Source organism: Garra rufa, chromosome 12, assembly GCF_049309525.1.
Source record: "Garra rufa chromosome 12, GarRuf1.0, whole genome shotgun sequence".
In the NCBI taxonomy this organism is placed as follows: domain Eukaryota; kingdom Metazoa; phylum Chordata; class Actinopteri; order Cypriniformes; family Cyprinidae; genus Garra; species Garra rufa.
In genome coordinates, this window is record NC_133372.1 from 22,542,999 (window position 1) to 22,566,224 (window position 23,226).

General features: G+C 36.0%; 1 protein-coding gene across 10 annotated transcripts in view; it reads left to right on the forward strand.

Moving 5' to 3' along the window:
* Positions 1–23,226, forward strand: part of kif1aa (kinesin family member 1Aa) — an 85,760-nt gene that overhangs the window by 34,862 nt on the left and 27,672 nt on the right. For 6 of the 10 annotated variants that reach the window (XM_073852151.1, XM_073852152.1, XM_073852153.1 and 3 more), the window contains 19 exons: positions 728–861; positions 2,252–2,331; positions 3,353–3,428; positions 5,238–5,317; positions 5,411–5,517; positions 5,602–5,682; positions 6,613–6,793; positions 6,870–6,942; positions 7,296–7,386; positions 7,487–7,635; positions 7,733–7,911; positions 11,250–11,387; positions 18,630–18,748; positions 19,008–19,093; positions 19,569–19,704; positions 20,690–20,852; positions 20,950–21,040; positions 21,117–21,235; positions 21,346–21,401. In XM_073852151.1, coding sequence (XP_073708252.1) covers positions 728–861; positions 2,252–2,331; positions 3,353–3,428; positions 5,238–5,317; positions 5,411–5,517; positions 5,602–5,682; positions 6,613–6,793; positions 6,870–6,942; positions 7,296–7,386; positions 7,487–7,635; positions 7,733–7,911; positions 11,250–11,387; positions 18,630–18,748; positions 19,008–19,093; positions 19,569–19,704; positions 20,690–20,852; positions 20,950–21,040; positions 21,117–21,235; positions 21,346–21,401 — 2,139 coding nt within the window. Of the gene's footprint in view, positions 1–727; positions 862–2,251; positions 2,332–3,352; positions 3,429–5,237; positions 5,318–5,410; positions 5,518–5,601; positions 5,683–6,612; positions 6,794–6,869; positions 6,943–7,295; positions 7,387–7,486; positions 7,636–7,732; positions 7,912–11,249; positions 11,388–13,821; positions 14,134–18,629; positions 18,749–19,007; positions 19,094–19,568; positions 19,705–20,689; positions 20,853–20,949; positions 21,041–21,116; positions 21,236–21,345; positions 21,402–23,226 lie in introns of all 10 variants that reach the window. The other 4 variants (XM_073852147.1, XM_073852148.1, XM_073852149.1 and 1 more) reach the window with 1 other exon arrangement.

The window sequence follows — 23,226 nt, forward strand, 5'->3', positions numbered from 1 at the left end:
TTCATTCCTGTCAAAAATTAAATGTCACAGACTAAGGTCTATTGTATTATAAGAAAGAAAGAAAATTGTAGTTTGATGAGGGTGAGTAATTTATGATGGAATGTTCATTTTTGGCTGAACTATTCCTTTAAGACCAAAAAAAGGATTGCTATTTGGTTGCTTGAATGGACTAACAGCATTTTGCTCAATGTACACTAACAAATATAAGAAACTGGTGTCAAATAACAGCCCAGATCAATGCATGCATGCCTGTTAAATATTTCAGACGGGGCTCTCAGGTTGCTGTTATTGGATGGCCGGTGTGTAACGCTGTAGCTGAAGCCCGCAGTGTTACGTTGCGCTTGAGATGGCTGGTGTTTTCTCTGTGCTGCCGGGTGCCTGCGCTAGAGCTCTTATTTTATTTCCGCTTGTTCCCTTTTAACTGGGCTGTGACTGTCTGTTCTTTCTTTGTATCTTGGGCGTTTCTCCTCACGTGTGAAATTTCTGCGTCTCTGATTTCCAATTCATTTCAAGCTACATGTCTTTCTCTGTCTTCTTTTCTCTACCTTTTCCTTCCTTCTGCTCGTCCTTTTCTGTCTGCTTCTCTCTGAACTCTGTGTCTGTTACCCCCTGCCCCTCCTCCCCACCCCCCGCACCTCTCTCCCCCCTTCCCCGACAGACATATCCGATCACAAGAACAATAACAATAGTGGCCAAGCTGTCAATCAAAGAGGTGATCTCTCCACAGTGACCAATGCTATGACGGGGATGAGCCCCTCTCCATCTCTCTCCGCCCTGTCCAGCCGGGCTGGTTCCATCAGCAGCCTCCATGATCGCATCATGTTCAGCCCAGGGAGCGAGGAAGCCATTGAGAGACTCAAGGTGACTGGCATAAAGCATAAAACACTTCCTTCAAATATACATCTGACAAAAAAACAGTTCACCCATAAATGAAATTTCTGGCATTAATTGTTCACCCTCATGTTGTTCCAAACCTGTAAGACCTTTGTTCATCTTCAGAACACGAATGAAGAGATTTTTGATGAAATCCCAAAGTTTTTGACCCTGCATAGACAGCAACGCAACTGACACATTCAAGGCCCGAAAGGTAGTAAAGACATTGTTAAAATAGTCCATGTGACATCAGTGGTTCAACTGTAATGTTATGAAGCTTAGGGAATACTTTTTATGTGCAAAGAAAACAAAAAAAAAACGACTTTATCCAAAAGTTTCTTCTCTTCTGTGTCAGTCTTTGACATGCGTTTATTGGGCCTTGAACGTGTCAGTTGTGTTGCTGTCTATGGAGGGTCAGAAAGCTCTTGCCTTTATCAAAAATATCTTAATTTGTCTTCTGAAGATGAACGAAGGTCTTACGAGTTTGGAACAACATGAGGGAATTTCTTAATGACAGAATTTTCATTTTTGAGTAAACTATCTCTTTAAAACTTATATGTAAATGAAATCTGTTATGATCACATGTCATGTACGGCTCTGGTGATTGGTTCAAAAGAGAGGTTGCAAAAATAAGCATCTGTTGGTAAAGATATGATTCAACCAAGCACATATTTGAAATGAATGAGACTAAGGTCATGTGTTCTTTTTTTTTTCTTATGATATTACAAAGTTCATTTTAGAATTAGGCGTTCATGAGGCTTTGTTTCATTAAATAAAACTAAGCAAGTGTTTTTGCGGCAGAGAGTTTCAAGGTCCGAAAATTACAGTGTGTTAACTCTTTAATTCAAAATTTACCTATATTATTGACATTTGCTGTCTAAAGATATCCTGGACCACAAAACCAGTCTCAAGTAGCACGGGTATATTTGTAGCAATAGCCAACAATACATCGAATGGGTCAAAATGATCTTTTTTTCTTTTATGTCAAGTAAAGATCATGTCCCATGAAGATATTTTGTAAATTTCCTACTGTAAATATATATCAAAACTTAATTTTTGTATTAGTAATATGCATTGCTTTGGACAACTTTAAAGGTGATTTTTTCAATATTTAGATTTTTCTTTGCACCCTCAGATTACAGATTTTAAATAGTTGTATCTCAGCCAAATATTGTCCTATCCTGACAAACCATACAACAATAGAAAGCTTACTTATTCAGCTTTCCATGATGTATAAATCTCAATTTTAAAAAAAAATGATCCTTATGACTGGTTTTGTGGTCCAGGGTCACATATAAGCCTCATATTAATAAACGTAGAAAACTACCATAGACTTGGTGGCATATTTTAACTTGATATTGTTTGCAATGCCAAATAGGAAACAGAGAAAATTATTGCAGAGCTCAATGAAACCTGGGAAGAGAAGCTTCGCCGTACAGAGGCCATCAGAATGGACAGGTTTGTTGAATGAAGCCTTTTGTGATTGTTTTACTTTACAGTTGAAGTCAAAAGTTTACATACACCTTGCAGAATCTGCTAAATGTTAATTATTTTACCGAAATAAGAAGGATTATACAAAATGCATGTTATTTTTTTTTATCTTTAATACTGTGTTGTTACCTAAATGATTCACAGCAGTGTTTTTTATGTTTAGTGATAGTTGTTCAAGAGTTAAACTGCCTGTTGTCCTTCAGAAAAATCCTTCAGGTCCACAAATTCTTTGGTTTTTTAACGACTGTATGATTTTTAGATCCATCTTTTCACACTGTGGACAGCTGAGGGACTTATATGCAACTATTACAGAAAGTTCAGATGCTCACTGATGCATTAAGAGCCAGGGGTGTAAACTTTTGAACATAATGAAGGTGTACATTTTTTCTTATTTTCCCTAAGTATCATATTATTTTCATTTATTACTGCCCTTCAGATGCTACAGAATATGCTTACATGTTTCCCAGAAGACAACATAAATTAAATTTACCCTGATCTTCAAATTCAAAAAGTTTTCACCCCCCGACTCTTAATGCATCGGTGAGTGTTTGAACCTTCTGCAACAGTCCCTTAGTTGTCTTCAGTGTGAAAAGATGGATCTCAAAATCATACAGTCATTGTTGGATAGGTTTCAAATACACAAAAATGTTGGAAACTAATGAATTTCTGGGACCTGAAGGATTTTTCTGATGAACAGAAGGCAGTTTTCCTGTCATGAACAACTAAAAACAAAAAAACAAAACACATTCAGGTAACAACACAGTTTTAAGAATCAGGTGTATGTTAACTTTTAATCAGGGTCAACATCTTTTATGCGAAATATCTTATTCAGGTCAGTACTAAATAAAAAATAACATGCATATTTAATTCCTCTTATTTTGGTCAAATAAGTAACATTTTGCAGATTCTGCAAGGTGTATGTAAACTTTTGACCTCAACTGTATGTGTAAGTTAACATCTAAAAACATCTCTCAATTGTTTTTTACAGAGAAGCATTGCTGGCCGAGATGGGTGTGGCCATGCGTGAGGACGGAGGAACTGTTGGCGTCTTTTCACCAAAGAAGGTAAAGAAACTATAAAGGTTATAGGGGTAAACCATGTACAGGTGGACCACATATTAAAGCTAATATGTTTGCTCAAATAACCAAATAAGCTTTGAATGTCTTTACGTTCCCCTTCTGGAAGCCCTCGCAGAGAAAACCTCAACCCGTTTTTATAGACACTGTTGGGCTGTTCTCTCCCAATGAGGTTGGTTGCCATGGATACTGTGTGATTGCATCCTGAAAGCTCCTCTTAGACTGTCCTAATGAACCTCTGTGTGTTTTCCCCCATCAGAGCTCTTTTAAATGCGTCTGTGATCTTTATTTAGGGATCTGTTGCTCATTACTTTCTCTGATATCAATGTTGATGTGCTGCAATTCCTTCTAGTCTTCATAGCAGACTTTAAAGCACTTTGAATACTTCACATCTTTAGCATCATGCCCACGTGATGCTTTTAAAGGCTTTCCTGTCTGGAATCGTACACTACTTTGTGATATCTAAATCTAATCGCATGCATTTTGATAGACATCGAAATTGAAACTTGGTGTAAAAACGGCCGTTTAAGTAACATTGTTTGACTCTTATCTTATTTTCCTCTTTAAAAGGCTGTCTAAATACGTTTTGAACGTGCTCGCAAGGCAGCACTACACAGATGTTTTTGGCAAACATTTTGGCTAGAGTTTGTTTTAAACCATTGATTCGAAGTATAAAACATCTGCACATAATTGAGCCTGAACTGTGTAATACATAGACTTCATCGAAACTTTTTTATTTACAGATAATTTCATCTTCTTGTTCCAAGTGTAACCAACAACCATACATTTTGTCTTGTTTAAGAAGCCATTTAGTTGGATATAAGTCAAAAATGTGAGGAAAAGATTATAAGAGTTTGCATTTCATTCCAACTACAGTTGAAGTCAAAAGTTTACATACACCTTGCAGAATCTGCAAAATGTTAATTATTTGACCAAAATAAGAGGGATCATACAAAATGCATGTTATATAGTCCACAAGAGAAAATAATAGTTGAATTTATAAAAATGACCCTGTTCAAAAGTTTACACACTTGATTCTTAATGCTGTGTTGTTACCCGAATGAACCACAGCTGTATTTTTAGTTTTTTTGTTTAGTGATAGTTGTTCATGAGTCCCTTGTTTGTCATGAACAGTTAAACTGCCTGCTGTTCTTCAGCAAAATCTTTCAGGTCCCACAAATTCTTTGGTTTTTCAGCATTTTTGTGTATTTGAACCCTTCCCAACAATGACTGTAAGATTCATATGCAACTACTACAGAAGGTTCAAACGTGAAAAACCAAAGAATTTGTGGGACCTGAAGGATTTTTCTGAAGAACAGCTGGCAGTTTAACTATTCAGGAGAAACAAGGGACTCATGAACAACAAACAAACAAAAAAACCAACAACTGTAGATCACAGTATTAAGAATCAAGTGTATGTTAACTTTTGAACAGGGTCATTATTATAAATTCAACTATTATTTTCTCTTGTGGACTACATGTAAACGTCTTTTATGTTAAATATCTTATCCAGGTCAGTACTAAATAAAAAATAACATGCATTTTGTATGATCTCTTTTATTTTGGTAAAATAATCAACATTTTGCAGATTTTGCAAGGTGTATGTAAACTTTTGACTTCATGTGTATCCATTTATAGTCACATTTAGACTGTGGATTGAAGGTATTGATTGTAGTACAAAGCCTAGAATCTAAATTTACCCCAAACTTTAAGTCTATTCAGTTGCTGCCTTGCAAGCACTGGTATTTCCTTCAGTAAATCCAAAACTATAATGATTGATTTGTGCCTTGATAACAGACGCCCCACCTGGTGAATCTAAATGAAGATCCTTTGATGTCTGAGTGTCTTCTGTATTACATCAAAGATGGAATTACCAGGTTAGTGCCTTGTTTAGTTCTCATAAATCGCACATATATGCTTCTATTCAGTAGAATTGGTGCTAAGCCATCTTGATATGTTTCTGTGCTCAGGGTGGGGAGAGAAGATGCCAGCAGTAGACAGGACATTGTTTTGAGTGGTCACTTCATCAAAGATGAACACTGCACTTTCACCAGCACCACTGGACCTATGGGAGAAGGTGTGTTAAAGATGTACTCCACAAACACATACTTGTATACATATATAAAATAGTCCTTATTGCTGTTCTTCCTACTTTTTACAGCTGTCATTCTTGAGCCGTGTGAGGGGGCAGAAACTTATGTCAACGGGAAGAGAGTAACAGAACCCACAGTTCTCAGATCAGGTCTGTTTTTAAACTTTTCTCTCAGCTGCTACCCTACTTTTAAAGCATTTTGTGAAGTATTAATACAATGTAAAATAATGTTTTTCTATTTTTAATATACATTAAACACTTATTATTCCTGTGATCAAATCTTAATTTTCAGCATCATTATTTCTCAATGTCACATAATCCTTTAGAAATCATTCTAATATGCTAATTTATTATCAATGTTGGAAATCGTTGTGCTGCTTTTTTTTTTTTTTTTTTGCAACCTATGCTACTTTTTTCAGGATTCTTTGATTTAAAAAAAGTTAAAAAAAACAGCATTTATTTTTAAAAAATTTGTAAGAATATACACTACCGTTTAAAAGTTTGGGGCCAGTACATTTTTTATTCTCTCGTTTTTTTAAAAAAGAAATGAATACTTGTATTCAGCAAGGATGTTAAATTGATAAAAAGTGATAGCAAAGACTTGTATTGTTAGAAAAGATTTATATTTTGATTAAATTCTGTTCTTAAAAGTATCACAGGTTCCAAAAAAAATATTTGGCAGCACAGCTGTTGCCAACATAAATAATTCTATTATTTCTGAAGGATCATGTGACACTTAAGACTGAAGTAGCTGGTGTGGCTGATGAAAATTCAGCTTTGCATCACAGGAATAAATTATTTTTTAAAGTATATTGAAATAGAAACCATTATTGATCAAATAAATGCAGCCTTGATGAGCATAAGAGACTTTTTTAAAAAACATTACAAGTCTTACTGATCCCAAACTTTTGAACGGCAATGTACTGTATTCGTTATTTAATTTTTTACATTTGTTCATAATCTAACATTTAAAACACTTATTTTTGAAATTATGTTATTTTAAATGCTTGTATGCATATCTGTGCAACATTAAACAGTATGTGTAAATGTTTTTTTTTTTTTTTTTTACTCAACTATTAGGAAACCGAATCATTTTGGGCAAGAGCCATGTGTTCCGCTTCAACCATCCAGAACAGGCTCGTCAGGAACGTGAACGAACCCCTTGTGCCGAGACCCCAATGGAGCCTGTAGACTGGGCCTTTGCCCAGCGAGAACTCCTGGAGAAACAGGGCATTGATATGAAACAGGAAATGGATCAGAGGTAAAAGAGATTTCAAGGGAATGCAAGAATAAGTGTGACATTTGTGTTCAGACTCATCAGCTCTTTGTTTGTGTAGACTGCAGGAACTTGAGGATCAGTATCGTAAAGAAAGAGAAGAGGCCAACAATCTGCTGGAGCAACAGAGATTAGTAAGTGACGGAAACAACATGAAGAGCTTAAAATAAAACTTTGTTCCCTATCCACCTTTTTCTTTAACGCAGAAGTAAGTCTGTGGGTGAGACTTCCAGTTCATTAGCCACTATAGGGAAATAATGAGAAGAATAATAACATGCAGTAAACCATAAAACTGTTTGCACTACAGTGTGCTCATAATTAAGATAATACATTAAAATGATATTGTAAGACACACCAATGTGCAATATCAAGCAGCAAACTAATTTTGGACAGCTAAAAATGAGACCGAAAGCCAACTTAACTTAATAATGAAGTATAATATGATTTTTAGTGTTGATAATTTCACTTTACTGTTTGTCTTTTACAGGACTATGAGAGCAGGTTAGAAGCCCTGCAGAAGCAGGTAGATCGTTGTTACCCTGATGCAGCAGAGGAAGATGAAGAACCTGAGGAGGAAGGTGATTACACTGTGAATGGCAAAAAATGGTTCACTGAACTAATCACAATGACTCAGTTTAAATAACTCAGCCTCTTATATTCAATCTCTTATACCCATAGTGCAATGGACTGAGAGGGAGACTGAACTGGCGCTGTGGGCTTTCCGTAAATGGAGATGTTATCAGTTCACATCTCTCAGAGATCTCCTTTGGGGCAATGCCATCTTCCTCAAGGAGGCCAATGCCATTAGCGTGGAGCTAAAGAAGAAGGTGAAAGCTTTAGAAAGACTAGAAAGAACTCCATCACTCTGCTAAACCTATAAAAAATGACAACATCATTATTGATTGTGCCTAATGTCACTTACAGGTTCAGTTCCAGTTTGTGTTATTGACGGACACACTTTACTCTCCACTTCCGCCTGACCTGTTACCACCCGAGACAGCTAAAGATAGAGAGAAAAGCCCATTCCCTCGCACCATTGTGGCCGTAGAAGTCCAAGATCAGAAAAATGGAGCCACACATTACTGGACCCTGGAGAAGCTCAGGCAATTTTTTATTTTTATTTTTTTTTCCAGTTTTTTTAGATTCCTTTAAAGGATTACTCCACTTCCAAAATAAAAATTTCCTGATCGTTTACTCACCCCCTTGTCATCCAGGATGTTCATGTCTTTCTTTCTTCAGTCACAAAGAAATTGAGTTTTTTGAGGAAAACATTCCAGGATTTTTCTCCATATAGTGGACTTTAATGGTGCTCAATGGATTAAAGATTAAAAATGCAGTTTGAGTGCACCTTCAAAGGATTCTACACGATTACAGCTGAGTAATAAGGGTCTTATCTAGCGAAACAATCCGTTATTTAAAAAAAAATACAATTTATATACTTTTTAACCTAAAATGCTTGTCTTGTCTAGCTCTGCAATGCGCATGCGTACTGTCTACCGGTTCAAGACAGTTAGGGTATAGAGCTTTTTGAAGCTGCGTTAAAACTGCATTTTTAATCTTCAGTCCGTTAAGCACCATTGAAGTACCCTGGAAATCCAGAGGTCTCGCGAGAGCACAATTTGAATTGTCTCTGCAAGACACTCTGGCATCGAGCAATGATGCAGGTTACTGCAATACGTAAGCAATTGTGGGAACCAATCAAATCGGTGTATCTGATGTAGGCGGGCCAGAGGCGAGCTAAGCTGATGATGACAGCACTGCGACGTCCGAATCATATAGTAAACTTTGAAAGATCGCTGTCACTACAGATGAACAACAAGTTGTTTGAAACGGCTTTGGCCGCTACAATGAACGAGTTAGACTTGGCTTTCCATATAAAAGAGGAAAAGAAAACCGAAAACTCGAATCGTTCCTCTGCAAGAAGGACGTTTTTGCTGTTTTGCCAACTGGATACGGCAAGAGTTTAATCTATCAGTTCACGAGTTCACGCTTACATATAATTAGCCGGAGTATAGTAGTGCATGTTTGGCGTGCTGTCCGGTGAAGGGCTCCGAGCTCGGGAGTGGCCCGAACCCAGAGTACGTTACCCCCCAATAGGAGTAGCGAGAACTCGGAGTGATGAGATGGGGTGGTGGAGGTTTACTGATAAACCATCGAGTGAATTGAGGTGAGTCAACTGTATTTAAACCTATGGCGCTGATTGACTTGTGATGTTTACGCTAAGTATCTGACACGCTTCTCCCGAACTTTGTTAATGAAACATCATTTAGCTCTGCTGGTAGCTAAGCGTGTATTGTTGCGATTGGTCGTGGCGTTATCCAATTGCGTGCAGTTAGAGTTTCAAATGCATGCTTGGTGCCGCCCCTCGAGATAGGCAGTTTTCATTGCTCGATCCCAGACCCTTAATCTTAATAGATTAGGGTCTGGATTTTTCCAGGCTACCATTGAAGTTCACTATATGGAGAAAAATCCTGAAATGTTTTCCTCAAAAAACTTAATTTCTTTGAGACTGAAGAAAGAAAGACATGAATATCAGGAGATTTTTATTCAGGAAGTGGAGTAATCCTGTAAGACCGATTATTTACAGTCTCACAATTTCTTTTATTTTTATTTTGCGTTCTGTCATTATCCAACAGTGGATAGGCATTACACAAGATTCTTTTTTTAAACCAAGTAATGTTATTTCCACAACATCTTGAAATTACTGGGTTGTTTGATACTTTAAACAGTTTAAACATTTTTTATAAATAAAATGGCAGACACCTTTGTTTTGCAAAGGCTAATTTTATTGTTGGCATTTTGTGTATCCTGTATCCCAATGGCCCATTTTGATTTTTCTTTATTTTTTTCACATACACTATATTGCCAAAAGTATTGGGACACCCCCTTCTAATGAACAGGTTTGACCAATTTAGCAATTTCCATGAGTACAAATATTAATGTTTAAGCATATAATGATATTCTAGGCGATTATGTGCTTCTAATTTTACAGCAACAGTTTTAATAGGGCCCTCCTCAACAACTCCCTCTAACATGTCAATGCCTTTGTGTATAAGGCAAGGTTTAAAAAGAAATGATTGATTCAGTCAGTGTGGAAGAACTTGACTGGTCTGCAGAAAGCAAAGTCCTAATCTCAGCTGATAACCTCTGGTGTGACTTTAAACATACACATACATACACTATATGGACAATATATGGACAAATGTATTGAGACACCACTTCTTTAGAACAGAAAAAAGCACTTCCAAAAATTTGGCAACAAAGGTGGAAACAATACATGTATTTCTAAATTGTATTTCCATCTATGTTGCAACCATTTTGGAAGTGTCAGAAATGACAAGTCATTGGTGTTTGGTCTGCATTTAAAGTCACTCCAGAGATGTTCAACTGGGATTAGAGCTTTGCTTTCTGCAGACCAGTCAAGTTCTTCCACACTGACTGAATCAATCATTTCCTTTTGAACCTTGCTTTATACACAGAGGCATTGTCATGTAGAAAGGGTCGTGTCAAAACTGTTGCTATCAAATAGAAGAACACAATCATCTAGAATATCATTATATGCTTAAACATTAGGATTTATACCCATGGAAATTACTACAGTAGTCAAACCTGATCATTAGAACAGGGTGTCCCAATACTTTTGGAAATATAGTGTATGTCTCATATTTCATCCCATTATGAACACTTTTTGGTACCCATTGGTACTCTTTTGACTCTGGTAACCACTAAATTTACAATTGTATTCTTTGTTGCGGTGGAAATTACGCAACAACTGAAGGATAGTCATAATTTGTGTTAATTACAATAAATACTGAAATGGTTTGCTATTTAATGTTTTGTTTTATTTTGGTAGTTTTACAAATATAATAGTTATTATCTTAATCATGTAGTCTAAGATATAGGCAGTGTTGGGGAGCAACTTGTTACATGCATTGGCATTACGTTATTTAATGAAAAAATAAATGTAACTGCCAAAAATGTTAATAATTACAACGGGGGTTACATCTGAATATTTTCTGTAAAAAGCTAGGATATGTTGATTAATGTTAATATTCTGATGCTTTTGATTAGCTCTCTTGTTTAAAAACTTGTAAATGTAAAAAGTAATCAAATGTAATCAGTTACATTACTTTAATAAAGTAATTGAAATAGTTACACTACTTATTACATTTTAAATAGGGTAACTGGTAATATGTAACCTGTTACATTTCCAGAGTAAACTTTCCAACTCTGGATATGGGTGAAATAGCAAAATTGACATAAAGGGTGTTTAAAAGTAGCAAACAACAACAACAAACAAAATCTGTTACTTGTAATAAAAACGGAGTTCTGAAACACAAAATGCTTGTGGATGAAGAGAAACCCAGCTACAATTTTGAGTCAGTTTTACAGTATATCCAGCATTTGCATTATAAGTGATGTGTAATGCTGCCCCCTGCAGGCAGAGGCTGGATCTGATGAGGGAGATGTATGATCGTGCTGCTGAGGTGCCTGGCAATGCCCTTGAAGACTGTGACAGTGTGCTGACTGGAGGCGATCCGTTCTACGACCGGTTTCCCTGGTTCCGTCTGGTTGGAAGGTGAGTTGTGAGGTTACATCAGAGCATGGATAGACAGACAGACCTGCTGGTTCCTGCACTCTCTGACTACTGTCAGATAAAGGCCACGAGTAATAACATTTCCTGTCAGATTTCTCCTCAAATTATGCTTATATTTGAATGGCCCATTGAAAGTAAATTCATTTCTGTTATGCAGAACAAAAATAGAAATTCTCATGATTTTGTACGTTTTTGTAATAATAGAGTATCTTGCAGGCCTGAACAACTGCTGGAAAGAGAAAATGTAATAAAAGCTATGGTTAAATCTGATCTCTGCAGGATATATGTAATATTGCTTATTCCTCTGAGGAATAAGTCCAGAGTTATTGCCCACACGCTTTTTAAGAGTGCAAGCTTTTTGATGCTGCTTTATTCAGAAGAGCATGAAATCGATTTTCCATGCACTTTCAAATGAGGTCACACGCTTCCTATTACCCTGTCTACTTCAGAGCTCTACGACTTGCTCTGCCTTTGCTATATCTTAAAAGATTAGTTCACCCAAAAAATTAATCTCCCTCATGTTGTTCCAAAACTGTATGACTTCCTTTCTTCTGTGAAACTCTCTGTGAAAGAGATTTCTCTTTAATGGTGTATGATAGCTTTGTGTGACAAAGAGATTTTAAATGGTTACTGATCATTTTTTCTCTTCAGTTAGCTGTTAACTGCTACAACTGAATCAATGGCCTAGGGAGATTAGGAACTCAAGAACTGGATCAGTCTGATTTGTTAACGGCATAGTCATTCAGACTGATTCATTAAGAAGATATGCGTCAAGAAACAGGACATCACTTGTTTCTTCTTGAATACGCCAAGGAGAGCTAGGGTGTGTGTGTGTGTGTGTGTGTGTGTGTGTGTGTGTGTGTGTGTGTGTGTGTGTGAACCTTTTAAGTGAATATCTTTCTTGGACTAGATTTTGATTTGTTCCTCACATAAATTGCTATTGTATGATGTTAAAAGACTTATCGTGAATAACTGCATTTACTTTAATGGTGTTTTTTTTTTTGTCATTGTGGAGCTTGTCAGCCCCCATGCTTATTCACTTTGATTATATTGGCTGATTTTTAAAAATATTTTGTAAGTATTATTCAAAAATGAAACTTTTTTTGTGTTCCAAAAAGAAAACAGGTTTGGAACAACATGATAATGACATTATTTGAGAAAGTTATGACAGTTTTTGCATTTTGGGTGAACTATGCCTATAAAATATCATTTAAAAATTTGGGGCTGGTAAATTTGTTGTTATGTTTTTAAAAAAGAAGTTTCACCAAGCCAGCATTTATTTGATCAAAAATTGATAAAAACAGTAACATTGTGAAATATTCTCTTTATTTATTTTGTTCCATAACAGCCATTACTCCATTCTTTAATGTCTCAAGATCCTTCAGAAATCAGTGTGCTGATTTGGTGTTTAGGCAACATTTCTAATTATTATCAATGTTAAAACCAGTTGTGCTGCTTTAGTTAAAGTTCAAAAGTACAGCATTTATTTGAAAATATAAATATTTAGTGATATTATGAATGGCTTTACTGTCTTTATCAATTTGCTGAATAAAAATGTATAATTTCTTTAAGAAATAAGTCTTACTGACCCCAAACTTTTGAAAGGTAGTGTAATATTGGACATTTTTAAAGGTATAGTTCACCCCAAAATGAAAATTACTCTATGATTTACTCACCCTCCAGCCATCCTAGGTGTATATGACTTTTGTTCTTTCAGAATAATACGATCTGAGTTATATTAAAAAATCTCTGCCAAGCTTTATAATGGCAGTGAATGGCGGTCGAGATTTTGAAACCCAAAAAAGTGCATCTATCCATCATAAAAATAACTCCACACAGTTAAAAAAAGACCTTCTCAAACAAAGCTATGCATTTGTGTAAGAAAAATATCCATATTTAAAACTTCATAAACCATAATCTCTAGCTTCCAATAACTGTTGCACATTTGTTTACAAAAAAGTGGCTTTCCAACAGATGATTTGCTTCAGGAGGCTTTTATTAACCCACACTTTTTATAATGGATGGACACACTTTTATTGGACTTCAAAATCTTAAATCCCATTCACTGCCATTATAAAGCTTGGAAGAGCCAGGACTTTTTTTTAATATGCCTCCAATTGTATTAATCTAAAGAAGAAAGCCATATACACCTAGGATGGCTTGAGGGTGAGTAAATTATTGTGCAATTTTCATTTTTGGGTTTACTATCCCTTTGAAGGATTCCTGTTAGATAGGCTGCTGTTCAAATTACTGATGAGTGTTTTTTAGGTTGTGTATGTCTTGTATGCCCATGACCCAGCTACTAAGCGCAGTTGGCCTATTAAAAGTGTTTGCTTACCCACTTGCGAGCAGAAACAATTAAATAGACAGGTGGCCCCTCATACTAACTGGGCTCCCGTGTCTTTGGCTATACCAGAAACCCCCTTTTCTCCACATGCCTTAGTGAGCAAGCGAGCGACCCTAACTCCTCCCCCACCCCCTCTGAGCCCACATCAACCTCTGAAATCACTGAGCTGGTCCAGTCGTGGCGTGACAAGAAGGTGGGGACAGAGTTGGATGACTTGGACGATGATTTCTTGTCGGATGACCCATGCTCGGATTTTGAGGAAGAGGAGGAGGAGGGGGAGGAGGAGGAGGATGATGATGATGAGGGAGAGCTCTGCAGAAGCTCCGGCAAGGCTGAGGACCCGTTTTACGATCGCTCGCCATTGTTCAGTGTAGTGGGAAGGTTGGTGAGGTTTCAGGAGCATGCTGGGAAAGGAAACTAGCTCTTTCACACTGAGACTGGGTTGTTGTATAACATTTCCCTTTTTAAACTTGGTATTGTGCACAGCACTCACACAAACTGTGATGTATATGTAAACACTTAAACCTAAAACTTTTTGCTTACATTTTGACAGTGCTTGCTTTTATATACACAAAACAGCAAACGGTTTGTGCTAGACATATTAGGATGATAGTTTAGAATAAGTTTAGTTTATAAATTAATTTAAAATTGCTGTGAGACTGGAATCCAGTCATAAAAATGAAACATACTGTATAACTCTATAAGCGTCCTTGTGCTACGGAATGCTTCAGCTTGTATAAATGCAAGCATTGACTGAAGTGGCCGCAAACAGTGACGAGGGGTTCAGTAAAAGCCTCCTTTAGTAATTTGATGTGCTTTTGTAAGAAAAATATCCATATTTAAAACATAAGAATCACTTTAATCTAGTTTGTGGAGTACAGGGAACTTGCTGCTTTGGGAAGGGGCGTGGCAGTATGGAAACGTCGTCTAAGCTTTTCACCAATAGCAAAGCAGTGGGGCTGCTAACCAATCACAACACATTTCGTTTTTCAAACTTGGAACTAATCGAGCCATTTGTGACAGCCTGGGGAGAAAGCTATTGTAATAATGTAAATTATTTGAAAAACAATGCGTTTTTCAAACCACCAAGCATGAGAGCATGTTCTAGTGCGGCCCCCAAACAAACTATTGTAATATCATATGTGACCCTGGACAACAAAACCAGTCTTAAGTAGCTGGGGTATATTGTAGCAATAGCCAAAAATACATTGCATGGGTCAAATTTTTTTATTTTTATTTTATGCCAAAAATCATTAGGAAATTAAGTAAAGATCATGTTCCATGAAGATTTTTTGTAAAATTCCTACTGTAAATATATCAAAATGTAATTTTTGATTAGTAATATGCATTGTTAAGAACCTAATTTGGACAACTTTAAAGGTGATTTTCTCAGTATTTAAATTTTTTTGCACCCTCAAATTCCAGATTTTCAAATAGCTGTATCTTGGCCAAATATTGTCCTATCCTAACAAACCATACATCAATAGAAAGCTTATTTAGTGAGCTGATGATGTATACATCTCAGTTTTGTAAAATTTTACCTTATGACTGGTTTTGTGGTCCGGGGTCACATATACAAACAGAAACAGGTCTTCACAGCAGCCTGTCAAAATAAAAGGTTGGTAAAACTTGAAGAAACTGTGACAGAAGTATATTACTTAATGTAATAATAATACTACACTTACTAATAATTTATTATTAAAACATTGTTTCTTAATGAATATTTACCAGACAAATTATTTAAATATTATTTACTGGAAAAAACGAAATGACTAAAATAATAATACATTCTTTTTTAATAACATTTATTAGAGATGCTTTTGATTCTAAACATTTAATAAAACTATTAAAATGGAATCCAGGAAATTAATGGAAAACACAGCATTTGGTAAAAACTTAAACTGAATATGAGAAAGAAATAAAAAGTATTTCTTAGGGCCTTAAAAATGTAATTAATAAAACTTTTAATAAATTGCTGTTAAATTGTGTCTAATGCTTTCAGTTAATTAGACATGGTTTTTGTTACATATCTATATATTTTTTAAGTTAACCATTAAAACAGAGTCTAGAAAAATTAAAATGGAAAAAATGGAATCCAGAACTTTTTAAAACGAATTTGGGAAAAAATCAAATGGACTGAGTGAGCTTTGAAATAAAGAAGTATAAAAGTAAACACAAATTAGACCGTTGTTGACCTACAGTATTTTTTCGTCATATTAATATCATGTACTTTGATCAGGATGTAAACAGTAAATAGTAAATAGAAGACCCCTCCAGACCCTCATGACTGTGTCAAGGTAAAAAAAAAAAAAAAAGTCTATTAAAATGTTAAATAATCTGACATGTTTATGACAAGGTTTAGTTATTTTAATGGGTTGGTTCAGGTTGTCATTTGATGCAACACACACAAAAAAAAAAAAAAAACAGAAAAGAAAAAAGACATTTATGAATTATGTATTCATGATATTTGTCCAAATGATGCTTTTACCTCAAAAAATATTTGAAAACTCTTTGAAAATAATTATTAAGATGTGTATACTTGTTATTTGATGGTTACACCATATGTCATATATTGTGAAAACAACATGAATACATTTCTAAGAATTGAAAGATTTTCCTTTTATTTACCTTAGCCGCTCTTATTTGTCAATGACCCTTCTGGTAAATCTGTTTGTGACGTTGCTAAAATCTCTTGAGGAAACATGTGAGGGTCTTATGGTCTTTTATATAAGGGTCACTTGGTCAGAAGAAAAATTTGAGAAGCAAGTCTCCACTTTATTTCCACCTCACTGCTGTAGGAAAAACTTTTACGATATTAAAAAGATCTCTAATGTGATTTTGTCTTTCCTATGGGAAAGATTCCTGGATTTTAGTCAGCATGTCTGGACTTTACCCCGTTTTCTTCCATTATCATACATTTGACTTTCATCTGATCGCTGCAGACACACACCTTGAGCTTCTGGGTTTCATTTCGACCAAATGATTGTGATAATTGAAATCAGAATTGGCTGGATGTCAGCGGCACCACCCAGCGCAGCTATGGCTCTCGTGTCACGCCAAGGTCTGTGTCCCAGCTTTACATGCACCGCATCATTTCTTCAAAGGGGTCCGTCAGCTTTGAAGTGCTATCTCCAAACACTCATATTAGCTGTTTGTTTTGTGTACCGCAGAAACAAACAAGACCAGATTTTTGTTACATGGCATGAATGTCTGATGAATGAGAAAATAGCTATTCATCTAATGACTTACTAATTGGTTCCCGTAATTCAGCTGTTTGGTTACTTCGAGTGTTCACATATCTCAAGATGAAAGAGCTGGTTTCTAGCACAGCTGTCTCTCTTCTGGGCATGTGAGATCATATGCCGTATTTCGACCTTTTTTGTGAGATTTTACATGGAAACCTTTGATGAATTGGCTCACACTCTTAAGTTGCGCTTGTGCAATGCACTGCACATTTGTGACAGTATGGCCGCTTTTTGCAGTATCTTATTTACCTTTATTTTTTTGGTATTTGCTAATGGTATTGTCTGTTCACGCTCGCATTGTCCAGTACTCTCACATTTTCACTTTTTTTTGTCACAAGCATGCTTTTTTGTACCTCACCAAACCCCCTTTTTTTGTTCAGCACAACTGTATCATTCATGGAGTATGGGCAATGTAGTCCTTGACGGCAGATGGATTAAGAACTAACAGAGTTAGGGTTGAGTTTTAAATTTGTTAATTATCAATATGCACTATATATCATTTTTAAGTTAAATGTCTATATCTGGGTTTTAAATAAACACATTAGCAGTCCTATTTCTGGTTCTGATCATGGATGTTTATTTAGATTATCGAAATACCCCACGATCATTCACACAAAAACATATTGAGTGACCAAAGCTGTTCTTTTATATAGTACAAGCTCAAATGTTTGACTTTTTTGAATTGTGAAGATCAGGGTAAATCTAACTTATTTTGTCTTCTGGGAAACATGTAACTATTTCTGTAGCCTCTGAAGGGCAGTACTAAATAAAAAAAATTGATATTTAGGCAAAAAAAGTTTTCACCCTCTGGCTCTTAATGCAATGTTTTTTCCTTCTGGAGCATCAGTGAGCGTTTGAACCTTTTGTAATGGTTGCATATGAGTCCCTCAGTTATCCTCAGTGTGAAAAGATGGATCTCAAAATCATACAGTTATTGCTGGAAAGGGTTCAAATACACAAAAACGCTAAAAATCCAAAGAATTTGTCTGACCTGAAGGATTTTTCTGAAGAAAAACAGGCAGTTCAACTGTTCAGGACAAACAAGGGACTCATGAACAACTATCACTGAACAAAAAAAAAGAAAAAAATATCTGTGGATCATTCAGATAACAACATGGTATTAAGAATCAAGGGGGTGTAAAATTTTGAATGGGGCTATTTTTATAAATTCAACTATTATTTTCTCTTGTGGACTATATGTAAACATCTTTTATGTGAAATATCTTATTCAGATCAGAACTAAATAAACAATAACATGCATTTTGTATGATCCCTCTTACGTTGGTAAAATAATTAACATTTTGCAGATTCTAAAAAAGGGAGATGTAAACTTTTGACCTCAACTGTAAATGAAAAGTAATCTCCAATTTTCATTGTGATCTTAGATTTATTTTGTGTGTATTTTTTAAGGTTTATCTTCATTTCAATCCTGTGCTCCTTAAACTCACCTAAAATCTTAAATACTCACACCTTCCTGTTTTATATCATGTATACTGATTTGTGAAGAATAATCATGTCCAGGGCCACAGCAGTGCCTGCTTGTGTCTGTATGTTGCTCAGTGTTGCGTTTGTCCTGTTTGCTGTACGGTCAGTCCCTTGCACAAACATTATGTTCTTTCGTCTCTCCTTTAGGGCATTTGTGTATTTGAGTAATCTGCTCTATCCTGTGCCCTTGGTCCATCGGGTTGCCATCGTCAACGAGAAGGGAGAGGTCAAAGGTTTCCTCAGAGTAGCCGTACAGGCAATATCAGGTAAGATTGGGACTGCAAGTGTCTTGCAGAACCTACTAGTGAGTGGAGTGATGCATATTTCTATGTATCATTTCATTGTCAAGTATCAAAATATTGAATCAGTTTAATTTAAATATGTAGTGATATGTATACTTAGTTTTTTTGGTGTTAGAGGATGTATTTAGGCCATGTGTTTAGGGATGGTATATACAGTATGAAGGGCAAACTGTGTGTGACTTCTTGAGGAAGTGATGTGAAGGTGCTCTGGTTTTTCCTCCAGCCGATGAAGAGGCACCAGACTATGGCTCTGGTGTCCGACAGTCAGGCACTGCCAAGATTTCTTTCGAAGACCAGCAGTTTGAGAAGGTATTGACATTTAAACACTTGTAATTGACATATTTCACCAAAAAAAGCTGAAAAGACCTGCTTGAATTTGCTAGTCTGGGCTGCTTTTTACTGGCTTCAATGGCCTTTCATTTCAAGCTGGTTGACCAATACCAATACAGAGATGCTGATAACCATTCTAAACACAACAGGGGGTTCCCATGGGTCTATAAAGCCCGGAAACAACAGATACTTTAAAAAATGCTATTTCCAGGCCTGGAAAAGCAAATGAAACAAATGAAATATTAAAAAGTCATGGAAATTTGTATAGCCAGTATGAACTTTTCTAGTTCAATTACAGTAGTAATTTCTAGTGAAGTCTTGGAAAAAACGTGTAATTACATTGGTCAAAGGTGTGAGAATCCTAACACCGTACACTTGTGACCAGCTATGCTGAATTTGTCAACATGAATATTCGTGACACCGACTTAAGGTGTTTCTCTTTCCTGTTGAGCAGTTCCAGTCAGAATCCTGTCCATCTGGTCTTTCACGTGCTGCTGTCTCTCAGGAAGAGCTGCGAATTGTGGAGGGTGAGGGCCAGAATGCAGAGATGGGGATGTCAGCAGATGAAGTCAACAATAATACCTGTGCAGGTAAAAGATATTAAATAATCAGAACTGCTAATCTACTCACCCCAATGTCATCCAAGATGTTCATGTCTTTCTTTCCTCAGGCGGAAATACATTTTTTGAGGAAAATGTTTCAGGATTTTTCTCCATATAGTGTACAATAGTGATCATTGGGTTGAAGGTCCAAACTGCAGTTTTAATGCAGCTTCAAAGGGCTTTACACGATCCCTGCCAAAGAATAAGAGTCTTATCTAGCAAAACGATTGGTCATTTTCTAAAATAAACGTACATTTATATACTTTTTAACAGCAAATGCTCATCTTGCACTAGCTCGACTCCACGCCTTACATAATAGTACGACGTGATGAAGGTGGAAGTACTGACCCAGTGTTTACAAAGCAAACCATTTACAAAAAAAAAAAAAAAAGATAAAACAACGATGTCGGACAATTTAGAAGTTGGAGGAGAAAATGAGTTTTTCGCCTTATGCTACCTTCCAACATGATTACGCAATGTGTGAAGCATCCGCATCAAAGAGCTAGTGCAAGACAAGTATTTGTGGACAAAAAGTATATCATTTTTTTTGATCGATCGTCTCGCTAGATAAGACCCTTATTCCTCATCTGGGATCATGTAGAGCTCTTTGAATTTGGCCATTCAACCCGCTGGCCACCAAGTCCACTTTATGGAGAAAAATCCTGGAATGTTTCCTTCAATAACCTTAATTTCTTTTCAACTAAAGAAAGAAAGACATGAAAATCTTGGAACTAATCTTTAAAATAAAAAATTGTGTTTGAAATCTTTAATAACATTATTGCCTTTACTGCCTCTTTTGATCAATTTCATACATTCTTGCTGCATAAAAGTATTAACTGTAGTGTTTATAAATGGAAACATGACATACGAGTTTTTGTTTCTGAAGTCTGAATCTATATGCCAGCTTCAGTTGTCCCATGGAGTTTATATATTTCATTGACTTGGCATCTTTTCTTTCATGTGCTTGTCATAGCTAACCCAGAGGAGCTGGAGAGCCCTGTCAAAAGTGGTCTTGATGGCATACTGGACGGTGCTTTGGATCACTTGAGGATTGGAGAAGTCTTCACTTTCAGAGTTACTGTGCTGCAGGCGTCAAGCATATCCGCAGAATACGCTGACATATTCTGCCAATTCAAGTAAGTGCCTCTGTTCCTCTCTGAAGTCTGTTTCCACTAGTGGACATTTGTCATTGTTCTGTATCTAATTTACTTTCACTGAACTCGCCGTTTGTAGTTTTATTCACAGGCACGATGAAGCGTTTTCCACAGAGCCGTTGAAGAACACTGGACGTGGTCCACCACTTGGCTTCTATCATGTGCAAAATGTGAGCTTTACACTAAAACACATCACTATGTCACGCTGTTTTTATTAGACCAACACTTGTTTCTGTGATTTTCCAGATTGCTGTGGAAGTGACCAAGTCCTTTATAGAGTACATAAAGACTCAGCCAATCGTATTTGAAGTGTTTGGACATTACCAGAAGCAGCCTTTCCCTCCGCTCTGCAAGGATCTCATTAGGTAGATCCTGGCAATATTTATTATTTCCAACTCTGATTAATACATGCTACAAATGTCTGGATCCATCCATCAAACATACTGAAATGACAGCCAGATCTCATTTCTTTTAGCCCGTTGCGCCCATGCAGACGACAGTTCCCGAGAGTCATGCCTCTTTCCAAACCAGGTGAGGGCAATGAATATTTATGACCATTTTTTATGACCATTAACATAGAAGCCCATCCTTTTCACTTCATAGACCACTGCATGTTTTGAAAAAGAATGTTTCCTGCCAAATTATGTTGAGGCTGAAGCTGTTTAGCACATATTTTTTGGCTTTGTCCTTGTGTTGGCTTTTTTATGTTGCTGTTTGGGGTCCGTGCGCCCATGTTACAGTCTTTATGTTGTTGGTGGTGGGTGTAGCCGCAGATAACGACACCCCTCCTGATCGAGAGAAGAACCTGGAGCTGATTCGCTACCTGCTGCCAGAGGTCTTCAATGGGGCTCTGGTGGACTCCCTGTCAAGCCACGCCCTCAATGCAGCAGGCATGGCTGTTTCCTACCTCCTTGAGGGGGAGGAGCAAGCCAGACTGCCGGCCCCGCCCTTGTCTATCTGTTCAGTAATAAAAGCGCAGAAGCCGGGTCTGTAATGGTTCTGAGTGCCTAAGGCCAAAGAATGTCCCTGAAACAGAACCTCTGGTCTGTCTAATGCACTTGCAATAATATAATATAATAAATACAATTTGGTGATTAAGAAATCGTATTATGTGGAAAATGTTTGTGCTGCTAAATACACTACCAGTCAAAAGTTTTTTAATGTTTTTTTAAAGAATTCTCTTTTGCTCACCAAACCTGCATTTATTTGATCCAAAGTACAGAAAAAACAGTAAAATTTTGAAATATTTTTAATATTTCAAATAACAGTTTTCTAATTGAATATATTTTAAAATGTAATTTATTTTTGCGATTTTAAACTGAAATTTTAGCATCATTACTCCAGTCACATGATCCTTCAGAAATCATTAATATTCTAATATTCTGATTTGCTGCTCAAAAAACATTATTATTATTTTGAAAACAGCTGAGTAGAATTTTCTCAGGTTTCTTTGATGAATAGAAAGGTCAGAAGAACAGCATTTATCGGCAATATAAATCTTTTGTAACGTTATAAATGTCTTTATCATCCCTTCTGATCAATTTATAGCATCCTCGCTAAACAAGTATTAATTTCTATAATTAATTTCTATATAAATGCAGATTTTTGGATCTTTCTAAATTTACTCAACTGTTTTAAATATTGATAATAATAATAATGATAATAATAATAATAGATGTTTCTTGAACAGCAAATCAGCATCTAGAGTAATGATGCTGAACATTTAGCTTTGATCACAGGAATAAATTACATTTTGAAATATATTCAAACAGGAAACTTATTTTAAATTGTAAAAATATTTCAAAATTGTACTGCTTTTGATGTACTTTGGATCAAATAAATGCAGGCTTGGTAAGCAGAAGAGACTTCTTTCAACAAAACATTAAAAAACTTTCTGTTCAAAAGCTTATGACTGGAAGTGTATTTGTATAGAAGCAGTGGTACTTTTTTTTTTTAGGATTCTTTGATGAATAGAAATCTCAAAAGAATAACATTTATCTGAAATAGAAATCTTTAGTACATTATAAATGTCTTTACTGTCACTGTTGATCAATTTAATTCATCCTTGATTAATAAAAGTAATATTTCTTTTCTTTTTTTTCATGCTTACCCAAAACTTTTGAATGGCAATGCATCTCAGTTTCCATAAAATATTAAGCAACATATAAGAAATATTTCTTGACACTGAAGAATGGAATAATAGCTGCTAAAATTTCAGCTTTGCCGTCACAGGAATAAATTACATTGTAAAATATATTAAAATAGAAAATAATTACTTTAAATTGTAACAATGTTATCAAATAAATGTAGCCATGGTAAACATAAGAGACAATCTGGACTTAATTATTCCAAACTT